A 16,725-nucleotide genomic window follows, 5' to 3' on the forward strand; every position below is an offset into this window, starting at 1 on the left:
CGGCGCGCGCGCTCCGCCGCCGGTGCAGCCCCGCCCCCGCGGGCCGCCCCCCCCCCCTTTCCCCCCCCCCGGCCCCGCCGGGCGCGATGCCGCGGGTTTACATCGGCCGCCTCAGCTACCAGGCGCGGGAGCGGGACGTGGAGCGGTTCTTCAAGGGCTACGGCAAGATCCTGGAGGTGGATCTCAAGAACGGGTGAGCGCGGCCCGGCCCGGCCCCTCCTGCCGCCCGCCGGCGGAGCGCGGCCCGGCCCGGCCCCGGGTGGTGGTTGTGAGGGGCGGGCAGGAGGCCCGGGACCCCCGGGGGAGGGCGGGCAGTGGGCCTGGGTCCCCACCGGGCACCTGAGTGCCCTTGGGGGAGGAGGGGGGACACGCCTGGGGGTGTGTGGTAATGGGGGGGGGCTCTGGGTGTCCCGGGGGGGCGGAGGGGGGGCGCAGGACACCGGGGTTCCCATGGCAACGGGGGGGGGCAGGACAGGACGCCGGGGTTCCCATGGCAACGGGGGGGGCAGGATGGCTGGGCCTCTGTGGCAAGAGGGGGGCAGGACGCCTGGGCTGCCATGGCAACGGGGGGGGCGGGCAGTTATTGGGGGGCTGGGGGGGGAGGCAGGTGACCTGTGTCCTGCACCCCTCTGTGGGGAGGGGGGGTCCCCTGAGGGGTTCCCCGTGACCCCAGGCCCCTCTGCACCCGCGGGTGAGCACCCAGGGGTGAGCCAGGCCGTACCACAGGGCAACCCCCCCCCCCCCCCCCCCAAAAAAAAAACCCCAAACTTTGGGGGGGGGGGCAGACACCCCACTCCCCTTTGCAGGCCCGGCTGCAGCAGCAGAGGTCTGTTCTTGGAGCCCCCAGGCTGCCCCCACCCTGGGGGGGTCCTGCCCCCCCCCCCGTGTTCCACAGCTGACCCCGGCCGCATCGAGAGGGTTTGGATCCTGCTCCACCAGCACTTGCCCAAGACATTCAAGTGTAGACTTTTCAAGACAAATTGCTATTTTTGGTGGGGTTTTTTTACCCACAACACTTAAAGCTTCGTGAGTTTTGGCCTCTTTACTTCTTACAAGAAACCCAACTTGAAGTCTTGCTTAGGAAGACTGAGTGGAATATGGATTTTATTATTACTAGCCAGGACAGTCAATTATTATTTTTGCTTTAGAGGTTGAGATGAGGAATCTCTTGTAAAAGTCAGTCCTCGAGCGTTAAAAGTAAAAGGCTCGTGAAGTTTAAACACCGGTTGTACTGGCAGGTGGACGTATAACAGGTTTACAAGACGAATAAAAGCCGTTATTAAAGCAAACAAGCGTGCACGTGTCCGTGTTTTCACCAACGCGGCTCCAGGTGGTATTGAAGATTGCCCATAACTGAAATCTTTGAGCGCTGTTTTCCAGTCTCACTGTCTATCCTTGAAAGTGTTTTTGGGAAGGGATCGGTTTTCCTGTTGCTGTTTATAGCCTCCAAATTAAATATTTTTGTTTCATAGACAAGATGCTGGGGGGGGGAAAAAAAACCCCAAACCCAGACTTTTTCGGTAGCTGTAGAACTCCCAAGTTACATGGCTAACGGACTTGTCTTCTTGCTTTATTGAAAAATATCTACCAAGGACCAGCCCTACCATCCCAGCTCGGCGTTTAGAAATCGTCTGTGGGGAGGTGGTGCAGGAGTCGACTTCACGGGTGCGCTCGAGCAGCCCAAAACTTGTGGAATCTTAATTATGAACAGTAACAGATACAGAAGGGAAGGGGACGCAGCCTGCCCGCGTCGGAAATTCAGGCGCTCTGTATGCAATGTGCTTTGTTCCAGAGTTAAAGTCATTTTTGTAACCTCACTTGGGGGAGACAGAGTTCAAAAGTTGCAGGTAACGGAAGGACTACGGGAAACTCAAGATCATGTAATTGAGTTGTCGTTCCCTTTGCTGGCTGCTCCTCCTGTAGCAGATTGCTCCGGCTGTGGGTTAGATAGAGCTCGGTTTGTATTTCTAGGATTAACTCCACAATTTAATTCCCCTTTTTTCAGTTGTGTATTCTGGAGTTCTTTCAACAGGCTGCTGTTGGTTTGTATTTAAATTCCAGTTGGACAAAAAAATTGACTTAAGCAACCAGATTTTGTGTGCGTCCGCTTGGGATAGCCTTGCGCTGCACTTTTGCCGGGGTACTCCGCGGTTTGCTTTGTTCATCCTCTGATCCTTTCTCCGCGACTTATTTTTAGTACCGCTTAGCAAACGATTAAAAATTACCGCATGGTGTTTGACTTGAGAGATTCTTTCAGTTTCTTCTGGAAATTTGTGGGCTATCTTCGGTGCTCAGCCGGCAGGAGATTAGCCGGTCGGTATTTTAGCAGTTAAGCTGAAATGCTTGAGCAAGAGAATGAAGCCGCAATGTGATACAGCAGAGTCCTAAAAGCTTAGCTGGGTCTCGCTTGCTGCTAATTGTAATTTAAGCTTGCAATTCAAAGACCCAAAGCAATGTTTGCCCGAGAGAAGGATGGGAAAATAAAAGCCAGTTTCTGTAGGATTCTCCGTTCCAAGTTGTGATTTCTAATTGTATGCTCATAGTTTTCATATTCTTTTTTCCTACTCAGAACTGCATTGAGAACCGGAGCTGTGTATGTGCTGTGTTTGTACTAAGTGACCAGAAAATTGGACTTTTCAGCCTGCTTTTTTATCTGCTAAAACCATGCTCAAAGCTAGCTCTAATAACTCTAAGAGCTGTAAGCTTTCATTGATGGGGAAACCAATCTGCAATCTCGGTTAAAAAATAGTTCTACCTGTGTACTTATCCGCCCTGCGGCACCCTGACCGGCTTTCGAGAATTTGCAGCTTCGTCCTCATAAAATCTCTGCGAAACAAAGCGATGGAACTTCTCCAATGGATTGAGGAACACAGAGCAAAACCGAAAGCTTCACACTTCAGTTCTTTCATCTAGCTAGGTTTGAAGTCTGTGTTTGCCCAAAGAGGAGTGATTTGGTGGGGAGAATACAAGGAAATCAAAATATTTAATGCCCATTAACTTCAGTTAGAGCAATTGGTATTTAAAAAATCAAACTGATGTCACAACATAATGATACCCAGTACACCTAGGTGATGGTAAGGTGACGTGCTGACGAATTGGGTTTTAATTCTGGTGGATTTGTGGATTTTAATTTTATTTTTTTTCTTTGCTAATATTAGGGCGAATAAGATGAGATTTTAATTTCTTTTTGCTTTAAAGTGTTCAGTTGTGCTGGAAGACCAGAAATTCTCAGGGCTGTTTGTCATTAGTACAGGAGCTTAGAAGGATCGCTACCAAATCTTACATTTAAGTAGTTTAAGTGTTGAAATTCAACTATTTATTGAGGTTGTAACTTCAGTGACTCATTTAACCGTTTTGTTTCAAGCGGCCTGAAGATGCTTTTTCCCTGCTAACGCCCTGCTCCCACCGGCAGCCGCATCAGAGCAGGACTGGCAGGCAGAGTGCTGCCTGCGCCTCTGCCCTTCCCCTTCCCGGCTGCAGCTCGAGCGAGAGGCTTGAATGGATCGCAAGCCATCCGCAAGTTACATTTCAGGACTGTTTTTTAGAGCTGGACACATTCCATTCTTCATTCCAAACAAAGCTGAAGCCAGCAATCACTTTTTCATGTGTTTCCTCTGTGGCTGCTCACGTCGATGCCTTGTCCCGACTTCGCTCCTTCCAGAGACGCAGGAGGAACGGTGGAGGTGATTGAGTTCGTTTTGAGCGCATCCGTCCATACGAAGCACTTGTGTAATACAAAATTCATAAAGCTCCAAACCATCAATTTGATTAGCTAAGAGGAGAGCAGGGCGAGAGCGGAGCAGGTCTCTCTCTTTGTTGGGAACCTGCAAAGCAGCTGCTGAATCCATCCCGCAGCCGCAGGTCGAGCTCGGATGGATTGCAACCCATCTAAACTTGAGGGATTTCTAGTCCGCGATGGCAAAGGGCAGGACAGCAGCTTTGAGGTCCTTCTCGACACGTGGGACTCGTGCTGTGGGGCTCCGCCGCGTCTCCAGCACCGGCCGTTGATGAGTAGTGCGGGGAAAAATTGGGTCCTGGGGACCAGCTTCATGCTGGGGGATCCGTCGGGCTTTGGAAGCGATGCAGGTGGGGGAGCAGCTGAGAGGAGGAGAAAGGTGAGGGTCTGCCTTTTGTTGCAGGTATTGAGCAGCTTTAGAAAAATCACATTTTTTTTTTTTCCTTTCACTTCGGATTTAAAAAAACAACCCCCCCCACCTTTTAGGAGGTTCAGTCTGTCGGAATTGCTTGGGATAAGGACGTACTCCTGTAGGTTTTTCCTTTTGCGATGCATGAACAGAAAACGGGGTAGCTTCCCATTGGCTAAAGTAAATTGCATTGACATTTTTAGTAAGTAGTTTTATGTCATATATGAAGTAGTAATAATAGACATTCAAGAGAAGATTTACTTGCGCTGCTGTCATACCACAGCAGGTTCAGATTGCCGTAGTTGAGGCTGTGTCAGCAGTTGTGGCTTTTTGTGGTGTAAAACTGTGCTCCTGAAGGCTTTTAGTTGCTGTTTTTCGATCATACGGTGCAATGTTATACATATTTAACAGGTGGATCAGTATTACTTTCCTTTATGAGTGATGATATGATTTTTAGTATTCTTTAAATGCAAGTAATCTCGAGGGTTGTGTGAGCTTCCTTGTTTGTCTTAAAAAGAGAAATTAGAAATTTCTTCTTGGAACTTTTGCTTTTTCCTTTTCCATCAGAGTAGTATCATACTCTAGGGCTGAATATCTTACTCATGGTTTGGCCAGACCAAGTCCTCTCGGTGTAGAACCTTCTCAGGAGCGTTTTGGGGCAAACTCCCGTGGGAAGCCGAGTGGGGCAACTGGTGTCAGCGCACTGGTGCTGGGCAGTGAGGTGCTGCTTTGTGTGTGGTGCCCCCCAGGCAACTTTTGGGTGCATTTCTGGGAAAAACAAGTTCAATACGCTGCTGTGATTGAATTCAGATATTTCTCCGTTATTCTAGCTTCAAATGTCTGTGCATTTATTGTCTTGAAAGTGCTGGTGCGTACCAGGCACTTCACCTTGTAAGTAATTGCTTTTTAGGGTGAGTTCTCGTCTAAACATTTTCGCTGGCTTGCTCTATTTTTGGAATTGGAGGGAAGAAAGTTCCAATTTGGTTTGAAAATGACTGTGATTGTTTCAGCTGTTATAAATCAATCACGCTTGTTTCTTCCATGAAACTACAGCACTTGCATGAGAAAACAGCCACCTTATTTGTGGCGTTTGGAGTATTTTGTTAGTACAGGTACCCAGCAAAGCCGTGGCTGTGGTTGGGGAAGGTAGTGAGAGAGGTTCAAAAGTCACCTAAAAGAGGAGGCCAGCATTTTTGTATCAGGGGCTTGTTCTTCTGGATTATTTCAAATACCAGCACTCACAAAAATTGCCCCCCCCCCCCCTTGGCTTGTTAAGACGCGACTTCGACTGCCGTAGCCAAACGCGTAATCCTGGAGGGGTTGCAGCCGAAAAGAGGGTCCAGCTGTGCACGGGGCTGCAGCATCCTCGGCTGGGGGGACCCCGGGGCCTGGGTCTGCTCTTGGCGGGTCACCCGTCGCAGGAGAAGCGGCTTCAACTGCAGGTCGACTCCGATAACCAACACTCGGATGGTTTTTGTCCTCTTCCTCTGACCCTTCGGGATAACGAGCATTTACACAATGTTGGGTTTTAAATAGATGTTTAACTCTTGTCAGGTTAGAAATCGACAGCTTGAGTTTTGCTTCAGTGCTGCTGTGAAATTGCTCCGCAACCGTAAGCAAGTCACCGGCTCGTCCCTGAGCACCAGCTGCAGGAAGTTATTTAAAAACCCCACGGTCGGTCTTTTGGGATCTCTCGCCAACAGGGATTCGACGCTCGCGGCAGCCTGACCGCGGCACTGATGCCTGTGGCACCTCTGAAGATTAAAGTGAAAATGCTGGCTTTAACTTTTCAGGAAAGCAATGCTCTGCAAGCTTTTGTCTCTGTCTCATGGTCGGTTTTGGTAATAGGGAACCGATGCCACAATGTTCATTTGAATGTTGAAATTAAGCATTTTTTTTTTTTTTTTTCAATTTGTATCCTTCTTCTTGCGCTGGATCTGCCCATGATTTCCAAGGTTTGAGCAAGGCTAGCGCAGCAGATGTTCTTAAACACAAAACTTCGTCTGTTCTCCGGACCTGCACCCTGCGCTGCCCTTGGAGGCCTCTTGGCCGCAGGTAGACTCTTCGTTTGCCCAGGAAATTTGTTTGTAGTTACTGTTGCTGCATTTTCTGAAGTCCTTTAACAAGGTTTGAACTCGCCACGCTCTTTTAAATGCTAGGATATTGGATGTAGTGGGCATAAAACGCTTTCTCAGCGGTACGTGGGAAGCTGCAGGTATCTACCTCAGTGGGTGTGAGGTCTGTCCTGGTGCACGAGCACGTTCCTTTTCTTACCCGAACCATCAGCACTGTCCACGGTCAAGTGAAAAGAATCTGATTTAACACAAAAATTGTATTTCTTATTGGACCTTCACGCAAGGCGTGCAGACCTTTTGTGTTTAGAGATGAATATTTCTATTTGAAGTGTAGGAATAAGGTAGCTTCCTAATAGGACCAGGAATAAGCCCAGGGCTCTTCAAAAATCAGGATAAATCCTAATCCATGCAATGTATGTACTGCAGTATCCATCCAATGCTATTGCAGCCTGAGTCCTGTTGAGCAGCTGTATAGAATAAAGCAGCACAGCGCCGTATTTTGGGTTTGTGGGGCAGTGCTCGTGGCCTTGAACCCTTGAGCAGCCTTCAGGAGGCTGCGACCGACGTTCATCTGAAGGACGGCAGCTCCTCGGGCTGGTTTGAGCAGAAACACCTCTGGTTCAGTTCCTTCCTAGTGATTCTTTTTTTTTTTTTTCCCCCCCTCTCTCTAGGTATGGCTTCGTTGAGTTTGATGATCTGCGAGACGCAGATGATGCTGTTTATGAGCTAAATGGTAAAGATCTTTGTGGGGAGAGAGTGATCGTTGAGCATGCCAGAGGCCCACGTCGTGACAGCAGTTACGGTTCTGGACGCAGTAAGCACTAACATGCATTTGTATCCGTGACTTATTTTAAATAAAACTTTTTTTTTTTGCTCATATTTCAAAAAAACCAAAAGTAATTTTAAAAGAAAATGATTTGAAGTTGTGACTAGTATTCTGTAACTGTAAATGTAACTGTTGATCTGAATATTTATTAACTTGTTTGTTGTATTAAACTCTTTTAATTGATAAATTAATAAACACGATTTCTTGTACCATTTTTACTATTATCATTTCGTTTAACTCTTTGAATGGTTTTCTTTACGATGTGCTGTTTAACATAGATTTAACAAAGACCTCAATGTTTTAATTAAAAGAGTCCTTTGAGGCTAAGATGACTGCCCGTTCCATTTGCTGACCTTGGGTTCCCTTTCCATGAGTGGCTTCTTTGACCTTTGTGGCCCTTGGCTGACCAAAAAGGAAGCCATGTGACGACCGCAACCTTTTCCCATTAGACCTGGGTGGTGAGGATCCCAGGGGTTAGAGACAGATGAGATTAATCTGAAATAGGTGCCTGAAAAGCTTTATTCAGGTCAGATACTCAGAAAACTTTTAAGCAATGTAAGTAACATTAGTAAACTGGTTTAATTTGGTTGCTTCTTTCAAACTGTTTTAAAAAATACTTTAATTGCATGTTAATTGTAGCGTAATTATCACGTGCATTGTTTTAATTATGTGCTTGTAGTAAATTTATAATTTTTTTTAATGCTTTCGTTCTTTGTAACATTTTATACAAGGGGGATCGAATTTAGACTAGCGGGTGGGTGAATTTTTAATATATTTGCGAGCGTACGGGGCAGAACGATTTTCGGCCGGGATGTAGAGCGAGCGCTCCATTTCTCTAGTTGAAGTACTGCTGTCTGCTTGTCACCTCCTAAAGGTGGATATGGTTATAGAAGAAGCGGAAGAGATAAGTACGGTCCTCCTACCCGTACAGAATACAGATTGATTGTGGAAAATTTGTCAAGCCGCTGCAGTTGGCAAGATCTTAAGGTATGGGGCCCCTTTCTTTACCCTCTCTCTATTAAAGAGCACAAAGGGTAAACAAGTTAGCTTCCGTTTCAACACGGGAAAATGGTATACGTACGCCTGTGTTCTCCAACTTGTTAGTAAGTCTGTGTGCTCCTATGCATACAAGTAGATTTTGGAAGTAAAAGGCACATTAAGTCAATATGGAAGAGGATTTGCATATATGAAATCGTTAGTGCGACGTTGGGAGTTGCACCTGCAGACCTGGTGTCACTGCGAGAATAACTTTTTTTTTTTTCCCTTTAACACCAACCAACATCGCATACAGATGTGTTTTATCTTATCTTTAAGCCCTGTCAAAACAGGCTTTAATCGTGCCAGCGGTAGGATTCACTAGAGATGGAGGAGTTCAGCCTTGTCACTTTGGATTTTACTCATCAACTTGGTGCTAGAGCTGTTTGGAAACGATAACATCGTTCTTGCAGAGTCTCTGTTAAGAATTTCCACATCGTGTGGAGCTGTTTTAAAGAGAGTTTCAGGGAAGGGATGCTTCCAGAATGAGCAATCATGCAAAACCTCTGCCAAAAGCTAGTATTCCCTTAAGTCCAGAGGAGCGGAAGGTGATTCTTGGCAGTGGAAGCATTGGCTAATGCTGTGTAGCCCGCAGTACCTCCGACTACGCTGGAGGTGAGGTGTTGACTCGTGATTATCTGCATCATGGATGGGGGGGCAGGACAGGGAGCGGAATTTCAACGGCGGGTGCAAAAAGATAGTTTTGCCTTCCCAAACTTAGCAGCAATAGTTAAAAACACTTGTTCTTACAGGAACGCTTTCTTTTAGGGTTCTCTTTTAAGGATGTGTAAAATTTGTTCTAGACAAACTTTGACGTAGTAGAAACTGGTCTGTAATTGAATATGTAACGCTAGTTCAGGTACGTACTGAGATCCTTCAGATGTCTTTTGTTGTTAACGCTTCACACCATCAATAGCTTGTCTTTGCTTCTGGTATTAAAAATTGTAAGTAGAGCATGGCATGATTAATCCTCTACTGGACGCATTGCTTTTTTTTGAATAGCTTTCATTTCAGTGTACTTAAGATGGGAGTAGCTGGGTTGAAAACAGGCTGAATCTGGAATTCTGTGCCCCGTTTCCGGTGCAGCCAAAGTCCACAGTGGCTGAAAGATGCCCCTGTCTGGCGGCTTGCTCGAAGCCGGGGAGAACGGCCCTCCCTGATAAACAGAGGTGGTTGGTAATTGAAACAGAGAAGCCAGGAAGCATGAAGTGGGGCAATGAATTGAGCTTTTACTTGCGTGGGGGGTTTCTTCCAGCAGAACGAGATACGTTACCTAGGTGGAGGACAAAGGGAAGTCTTGCCTGTAGTCTTGCCTCTTCATATTCAACCTTGAAGTTTATCACCTTTCCCAAGTTGAAAACAAGATTGAGAGAGCAAGCGTTTTATTTCTTTAATCGCTTTTGTAATTTGAAACGTGTAGTCCAGAGTGTATTTGATACTAGACTTGAGATGAGCGACCTTAAATTATCGTTTGGCTCAAAACTATCAACATTGCCTTGGTTCTAATCGCACAAACTCTGTGAAATCGCAGTGTGGTGTTTGGCTTGCTCAGAAACCTTGGCGTTAGCACTGCAAATGCTGTTTGGGTCAAACCCTTGCTGATATCCGTGTGAATAGAAGAGGCTAAGTGAGCATCGTTGCAGAAATGAAACAGGGTCAGCTTGGAAGCCTGACTCTGGATTTGAGGCAATGGTTATTCTGTCCTCTTCCTCTAGGATTATATGCGTCAGGCAGGGGAAGTGACATATGCAGATGCACACAAAGGAAGGAAAAATGAAGGTGTGATTGAGTTCAAATCCTATTCTGACATGAAAAGAGCCCTTGAAAAGCTGGACGGGACAGAAGTAAATGGCAGAAAGATTAGATTAGTGGAAGACAGACCTGGATCGAGACGGCGCCGCTCTTATTCGAGAAGCCGAAGCCATTCAAGGTACGTCTCTCTCTAATGTACCTCAGGCTGAATCTAGCTGCAATCACGTGAATATACAGCAGATTCCAAAACACCTTGGTGGCGGTCAGGGTTCTCAGGAAATCTGGTTTTTGAGAACGTATTAGTTACCTGCAAGTAACCAAGGGAAATGAGGCCTCTGTTCAGAGGGGTCTTCCTTGGTGAATGTGCGTACGTGTGAGCTACACACCCGACGGCGTGCTGCTGCTCTTGCCCTACTACATTGAGTCCGTAGTCCTTGCTGTCTTGCAGGAGCAGGCTGGGTGGCAGGTAGAGCTGTGCATGCAGAATGAAACAGAAGGTGCTTTTCACACTTCGGCTCTGAACATTGTGTTCTGCTATAAGCACCAGGACTAACAGTTCTTTCTCAGCTTGGAAACCCCCACCCGGTCCCTGTTTCTTAGAGATTTGCTGCTTTCGTTGTATGATCGAGAGAACTGCCTCAGCATGCAACACCAAGTATTTTCCCCTTTCCATTCTGGGGTGGAACTTGTCGCAAGAAAACTCGGGCAAACTTCTACTGTTCATAGAACAGCTTGCTTATGAAATCAAAGCCTGAAGTCAAAGCTTTGTTCTGGTGTGTCACTGTATTCAAACTCTGACTTGATTGGGAAAGTGATTCTCGCTTCCTTATCTTAAATATAAGGTTGCACATTTTCTTCCAAATTAGCAACACCGCTCGCTTCCAGACGCGGCAGCAGGGGATGAGCAGTGGGGAGGAGGGTGCTCTACATTTGTAATGTTACTGTGTAATGCTCCCACCATCCGGCTGCTTGAAATGAGCTTTAATACCATGGGGCTTTACCCACAGGGGACCAGGGGATGGCAGGCTCTCCGTAGGCATGTGCTAATGTTAAGCTGATTGATTTTGTTCCAGGTCTCGCTCTCGAAGCAGACATTCTCATAAGAGCAGGAGCCGCAGTGCCAGTAGTAGTCGCTCCAAGAGTAGATCAAGATCCAGGTATGTCTTTGTGTTGGAAGAAATGGGGGCTACCCACTTAAATGAGAAGCATCATCCTAAATTCGCTGTAGGAACACTGGGGTTTTTTTCTTTCCCCTACCTTATTACGCACGCTATTTAAGTGCTAGTCAAATCCAAGCCGTGCTAAAGTGGAGCTGTCTGTTGCTTTTGCGCTTTCAGGTCTGTGTCCCGTTCCAGAAGCAAGAGCCGTAGTCGAAGCAAGAGCCGTAGCAGAGGCCAAAAAGAGAAAAGCAGGACTCCAAGTAAAGAGGATAAAAGTAGGAGCCGCAGCAGGAGTGCAGAGAAATCCCGAAACAAAAATAAAGATAAATCCGAGGGCGCTCTCCATAACAGTGATGAGAAAGCAAAGAGCAGGAGCTGCAGCAAGGAAAAGAGTAGGAGCAGGAGTGGGAGTAAGGACAGGGGAGAGACGAGGGAGAGCATGAGGAGTAGGAGCAAGGAGAAGAGTAGAAGCAAAGACAGGGAGAAGAGCATTAGCAAGGCTAGAAGCAGGAGCAAGAGCAGGGATGACAGTAGGAGCAGGAGCCACAGTAAGGATAAAAGGAAAAGTAGGAAGAGAAGCAGGGATGAGAGCAGAAGTAGAAGCAGGAGCCGCAGCAAGAGTGAGAAAAGCAAGAAGCGCAGCAAGCGAGACAGCAAACCAAGTAGCAAGAAGAAAAGGAAGGACAGCCATGAGCGGTCCAGGTCAGCCTCCAAAGAAAAGGAGCATCTAAAATCAGATTCTGAGAAAAAGGAGGCAAAAGGTGAGGGTGAGGATGCAGCCGCACGTCGGGCATCTCGCTCCAGGTCTAGGTCAATTTCCAAGTCAAAACCAAATGTCAAATCAGATTCTCGTTCCAGGTCTAAATCTGTTTCAAAGCCTAGGTCCCGGTCCAAGTCTAGATCTAGGTCTGCCTCTAGGTCACACTCCCGATCACGGTCAAGGTCTCGCTCCAGATCCTAACCTTGCTGCAACCACACTCGAAACGGTCAGAAAAGTCTTTTGTACATGTTTTAGTAGTTGTAGCGCAAGTGATTGAAGTAGAAAACATGTCGATGCTGTATATTTTTAACAACCCTGATGGTATGTCTGTCATTGTTAACTGCAGTGCTCCCTCCCTGCAACGCGCTCTGGTGCAAGGCTGTTCAGCTCATTTTCTATCCCATAGAAAGGTTCTCTTTAAATATAATTCTTCCTAGAGCACCAAAATTGCCGTTTTCCAGGAAAAGCCTTGCAGAGAATGAGCACTGCGCCTTGGTAGGTTTATGAGATTGCAGTGATGACTGATAGGTAGGTATGACGGCTTCAACAGTCTTTGCCCTTGAATCGATGCCCTTTGATGTATGCCATTTAGTGGAAGTGCTAAGTTTTAAGTTTCATACTACTTTTGTTTCATATTTTTTGGACTTACAAAGTTGTGAATAGCACAGTCAAAAGGAAAAAATAAAAATAGGTACTTGCAGTAATCCATAGGGAAAAGAAGTATAGTTCCATATTCTGGTATTGTGACAATATTCTTGTTTTATATTAAATTTTTTTATTTTATTTTTTCCCTGTCTTGCAAAGTACAGTGATTCCTGTTTCCATGAAATTTGAATAAAGACTATTTTTGCTTGACGACATTTGGTGCTGGTTACATGAAGTTGTGTTGTGATTGTCACCGTTTTATATTCGATTGGTGTAAGCTTGAATTTGCAGAAGAGTTACTCGCAGAGGATGGCTTCTTGGTTTAGAAAGCCACTTTATCTGAGGTGTTGTCACGACACTCGAATACAATCTAGTCAAAATAGCTCGTTTCTCTAGAAACACGTACTGCTTTAAGATTGAAGTAAGGAGAAGAATGCAGGAAAACGAACCAGAAGCGGTAATGAACGGGTGACACGTCCGTTCTCACTGTCTGTATAAATGACACGTAGTGAGCTTCAGCTTCCCTAACGCAAGGAAGAACATTTTTCACCCACTTAACTCGCTTGACTCAAATCAACTGAAATCATTGTTTGTCCCACAACATCTTAAGCTGGAGGTAAGCGTGGCTGGCACGGAAAGCGTGCTTTTCTGCTCTTTGCTTTATTCTGTAGATCGTCAGTTCATTTGTTTCCTCTCTCACACTGTTGGCCTTTCTTACCGTACCGGTGGGAAATGAAAGGGAAAGACGCCCGATGCTTCTACAGATGTTTTTCTAGACCAGCACGCTCAGCAGGAGAATGTGAAGCCGTCCCAGCTGTTTACTTCTGGTTCTTCTTTGATTTCACAATTCCTGATTGTGAGGTTGGGATTTCAGTCATGAACCACAGCTTTCTAAATAGGAAGGTGTTAGTCTGACCCAGGCGGGATGAGGACATCGCAGGCTTCGATAGCGTGAACCAGCCTTTGCTCTGGGCGCTGTGCAGCGTATGTCTTAACGCGTATGTCCTCCCCAAAATGCGGAGGGAATTGTAGCTTGGGGATTTCCAGTCATGGATTGAAGACGCAGACCGTGTATGGCCCTTTCCTGGGAGGGAGCTGCTGCACAGAAACCCCGACTGCTCTGAATTTGCAACGTCCAGGCGGGTCTGCCATCAAACTGAAATTCCCTGGCGCACGCTTTCCCAGCCCAGCTTCCCCAGTTACACCCAGAGCAATTTGGAGTTGAGGCTGGAGTCTCAGCTTGTCTCTTCTCAGCGTATTTTCCAGGAGTTTTTCCTCCCAATGCTTGGGGGAACCTCTATAAAAGGAAAAAAGTACAGGATGGGTTTCTGAGGAGCTCTGGGCTTGGTAACACTGGGAGTGATGGGGGCTGCTCTGCTGGTGTGTCCCCAGCATCCCCGTGGACGTGGGGAGGAAGGCAGGCAGCTTCTGGCAGGGTTTTGTAGATGTTCCTGAATAATAACCTGATTTTTAGACTTGGGCCATTAGCAAATTGCTCAAACTGAACTTTCTACAAGCTCTTCTGTTGCACAGGTGGCTTTGAATGAAGAACTGATGTCCCCAGCACCCTGCTCTGCCTGCCAGCAATGTTCCGAAAAATAAAAGGCAAAACATATTTTTGTGAGTTCTTACTTTGTCTGGAAAGAAAAAAAAAAAAAAAGAAAGGTTAGTTATGGCTTTATCAAAAACTTTCCTTTAGCAAATTTCCAATTGCTAACAATACTTACGACAGCGGTCCTCACAGCTAGATGTTAACTTCATAGGCGCAAGTAATTCCGTATAATTTGATCATTTGAAACTTGTACTGCCGTATTAAAAAGACCAAAGGGCAACAGATCAGAAGAGCTGCTTTCAAGACAAAATATTTCCGTAGAGTTTAAGAGGGGTCAGGGCTTGGTGAGTGGCTCGGACTTTATCAAATATCCTATTACTGCAGCAGCATGAGAAAGCTCTGCAGAAGTGGTATTTAATTTCTTTAGAGGGAAAAGCCTTTTTCAGCTGTATATATTTAGGGCTTGAATATCTTGGGCTCTCACCATAACATTTCAAAACCCTTTTACTGCTTAATCTTAGCACAGAAGCAAACCAGGCTAGACAAGATGTTTACTAATGGAGGATAATTAGCTGAAAAATGCCTTTAAGAAAATCTGCAAATGATAAAGTCTAGGCTAAGCTTTAAGAACTGCCTCCGGCTTTGCTGTCTGGCTGCCAAGGCTGCTCCTAAGGAAGTAGTGCGGGTTCGGTGAGGCCTCTGGGAGGAACAATTCTTCCCTAAATACCTGCAGACAGGCCTTTGGAGATGGAGGTACATGGAGAACGTTTGGCCGAGGTGTTCAATTTTCATTCTGTGCAGGAAGGGACATTTCCTGCAACGGGAAAGACATAAATCCTTCGAGGATGTGTGTGCGAGCGCCTCGGGCGATGCTGAAAGCACGGAGGGGAGATTTCTGTGTGTGAATAGGGCTTGCATTAGGTTTGATATAATTAATTGTGAGCTCCCTGCTTTTTTTTCCTGTCCTTTTCAAAGCAGGTGATTGATTGTTGCAAGCAAATTAGCAAGGGGTGGAAAAAACTAGTTTTGATTTAAAAAAAAAAAAAAAAAAGACATTTGAGGGTTGGGTAGCCTGACATCAGTGCCTGTTTGCTCAAGTCTCTGCTTCTGTATCCAGAGGAGCCTTTGGCTTATCCATATGGACGCAGCTCCTAAGAAAATCAATTAAGTATTTAAAGATGCACCTAGAGCACCTATTTGGAAACACTAGAATTTCGGTAAGAATTTTAATTGCTGGATTTCAGTAACAATTTGGTCAACTATCAGAGACAGGGTCCTCTGCAAAGCCCAGGGCTGCTAAACTGCGCTTCAGGCTCCCGCTCCCTCCACAAACCTTGCTCCGAGGCAGCGATCCGGCTGGATTTCTCCTGAACACGAGTAACCCCGGTAAACACCTGAGCCTCTTCTCATGCTTGATGTGAAGCTGGTGCTTAAGCACTTGCTACGATTTGGTTCTGCACCCTCCCGCACTTTGGTTTACCCCTAAATGCACCCAGATCTAAGCGAGGGCTGCAGTGATGGAGCGACCCCAGCAGCGGCGTTACCCCCATCCCCAGAACAAGCTGGTTTTTCAGCCCGCTGAGTCCTTTTTTTTTTTTTTTTCAGCTGGCTTAAGGTTGCCGCATCTCTGGCTGCTCACGTGAAGTTAGAAACAAAACCAGGAACCCGGTTGCGCTACCACACGCACGTGATGCAGCTACAGCTCGTGCTGAGCACCCGCTCAGAAAGGATGTGGTAGGAGCAACAGGGGTGGGAGGGGTAAGCGACTTCCTGAGGAGGAGATTTCATCAGCTGCAACCATCAGGAAGGTGAAAAATTAAACCCCTGCCCCAGCTCTGGGCTCTGGCTCTTCCTTGGGCATCGAATACTCCAGTGCCTTCCCGAAGGAGGGTCCCGGTGCTGGCAGCAGGACCAGAAGTGGCTTGTTCGGGGCTGTGTCCCCATGCGTCCCGCTCTGGGGGACCTGGTGATGCTCCCGTGGGGTGGATGCGGTGGGGAGGTGATAGCTGTCCTCAAACGCGCTGAGCTGCTGAGCAAAGCAAGTCCACCGCTGCGCTCCCTCCGCACATCTGGGCTGAGGCTTTCTTCCTCTGCCGTAAGGCAGGCAGGGAAGGCAGCCTTGAGCAAGACAAGCTTTAAAGCAGCATTTAGCGTGTAAAAGGGGTTGCTGACACTGTTTACAGAAGGTGCAGAAGTTTATATTAAAAAAAATTAAAGGCATTATTTCCTCCACCTCCTGCCTCTGCGGGGTGGTTGACTCCAGCTGCCACCGAGTCCCCATGGGTTCCTGCAGGCTCAGCCACGGCCCCCATCGCAGCCCAGTGCCCCCAGTTGAAGGCTGAGGTGATGACGGTTGTTGCCTTCAGCCTCTCTGCCTGCAGGTGCTCGTGGGCTCTGTAGGCTGACCTGGGGGTCCTCAAACCTCTTCTGGTCCCTGTGTCCCCATCTTGGCTGTCATCCCAGCATCTCTGCTGCTTTTCCAGGACTGAGAAACCCCCCAAAAATATCCTTACAGGCCGCTGATGGCTGAGATGCTCCGGTGCCCGGGATGCTCCAGGTTGCACTCCGAGAGCGCAGCACTGCACCCACCACCCCTCCGTCACCACCCTACCGGCACATTTGCCCCCTCCGTGCCCTGAGAGAGCTGCTTCGTGCTGCAAAGTCCTCCAGCACTGCAAGGTCTCAAGCCCAGGGGGTGGCACATCCACACATTGTCCCCAAATCCCCAAGGATCAGCATTTTAAAAAGGCAAAACAGCAGCACTGAAAATCAAAA

The 16,725-nt window shown here is 47.2% G+C and overlaps 1 protein-coding gene and 1 long non-coding RNA gene across 3 annotated transcripts; one reads left to right on the forward strand and one right to left on the reverse strand.

Annotated features, from left to right (window-relative positions):
* Positions 1 to 12,613, forward strand: SRSF4 (serine and arginine rich splicing factor 4). 2 transcript variants are annotated; one of them, XM_075773693.1, is made up of 7 exons: positions 61 to 193; positions 2,570 to 4,115; positions 6,892 to 7,034; positions 7,921 to 8,033; positions 9,797 to 10,011; positions 10,907 to 10,990; positions 11,171 to 12,613. In XM_075773693.1, exons 2-7 carry the CDS (start codon positions 4,081 to 4,083, stop codon positions 11,952 to 11,954), a joined length of 1,374 nt encoding a protein of 457 aa, XP_075629808.1. In that variant the 5' UTR covers positions 61 to 193; positions 2,570 to 4,080; the 3' UTR covers positions 11,955 to 12,613. The 2 variants fall into 2 exon arrangements, with proteins under 2 accessions (XP_075629806.1, XP_075629808.1); XM_075773691.1 differs by lacking the exon at positions 2,570 to 4,115 and having other exon boundaries at positions 1 to 193.
* Positions 12,614 to 12,721: 108 nt separating this feature from the next.
* Positions 12,722 to 14,809, reverse strand: LOC142604778 (uncharacterized). Its single transcript, XR_012838613.1, has 3 exons — positions 14,678 to 14,809; positions 14,126 to 14,202; positions 12,722 to 14,035 (listed from the first exon to the last, which is right to left on the reverse strand). It is a non-coding gene; the product is annotated as an uncharacterized LOC142604778 (long non-coding RNA).
* Positions 14,810 to 16,725: the final 1,916 nt, after the last annotated feature.

The sequence above is a fragment of the Balearica regulorum genome, chromosome 22, assembly GCF_011004875.1.
Source record: "Balearica regulorum gibbericeps isolate bBalReg1 chromosome 22, bBalReg1.pri, whole genome shotgun sequence".
NCBI lineage: Eukaryota > Metazoa > Chordata > Aves > Gruiformes > Gruidae > Balearica > Balearica regulorum.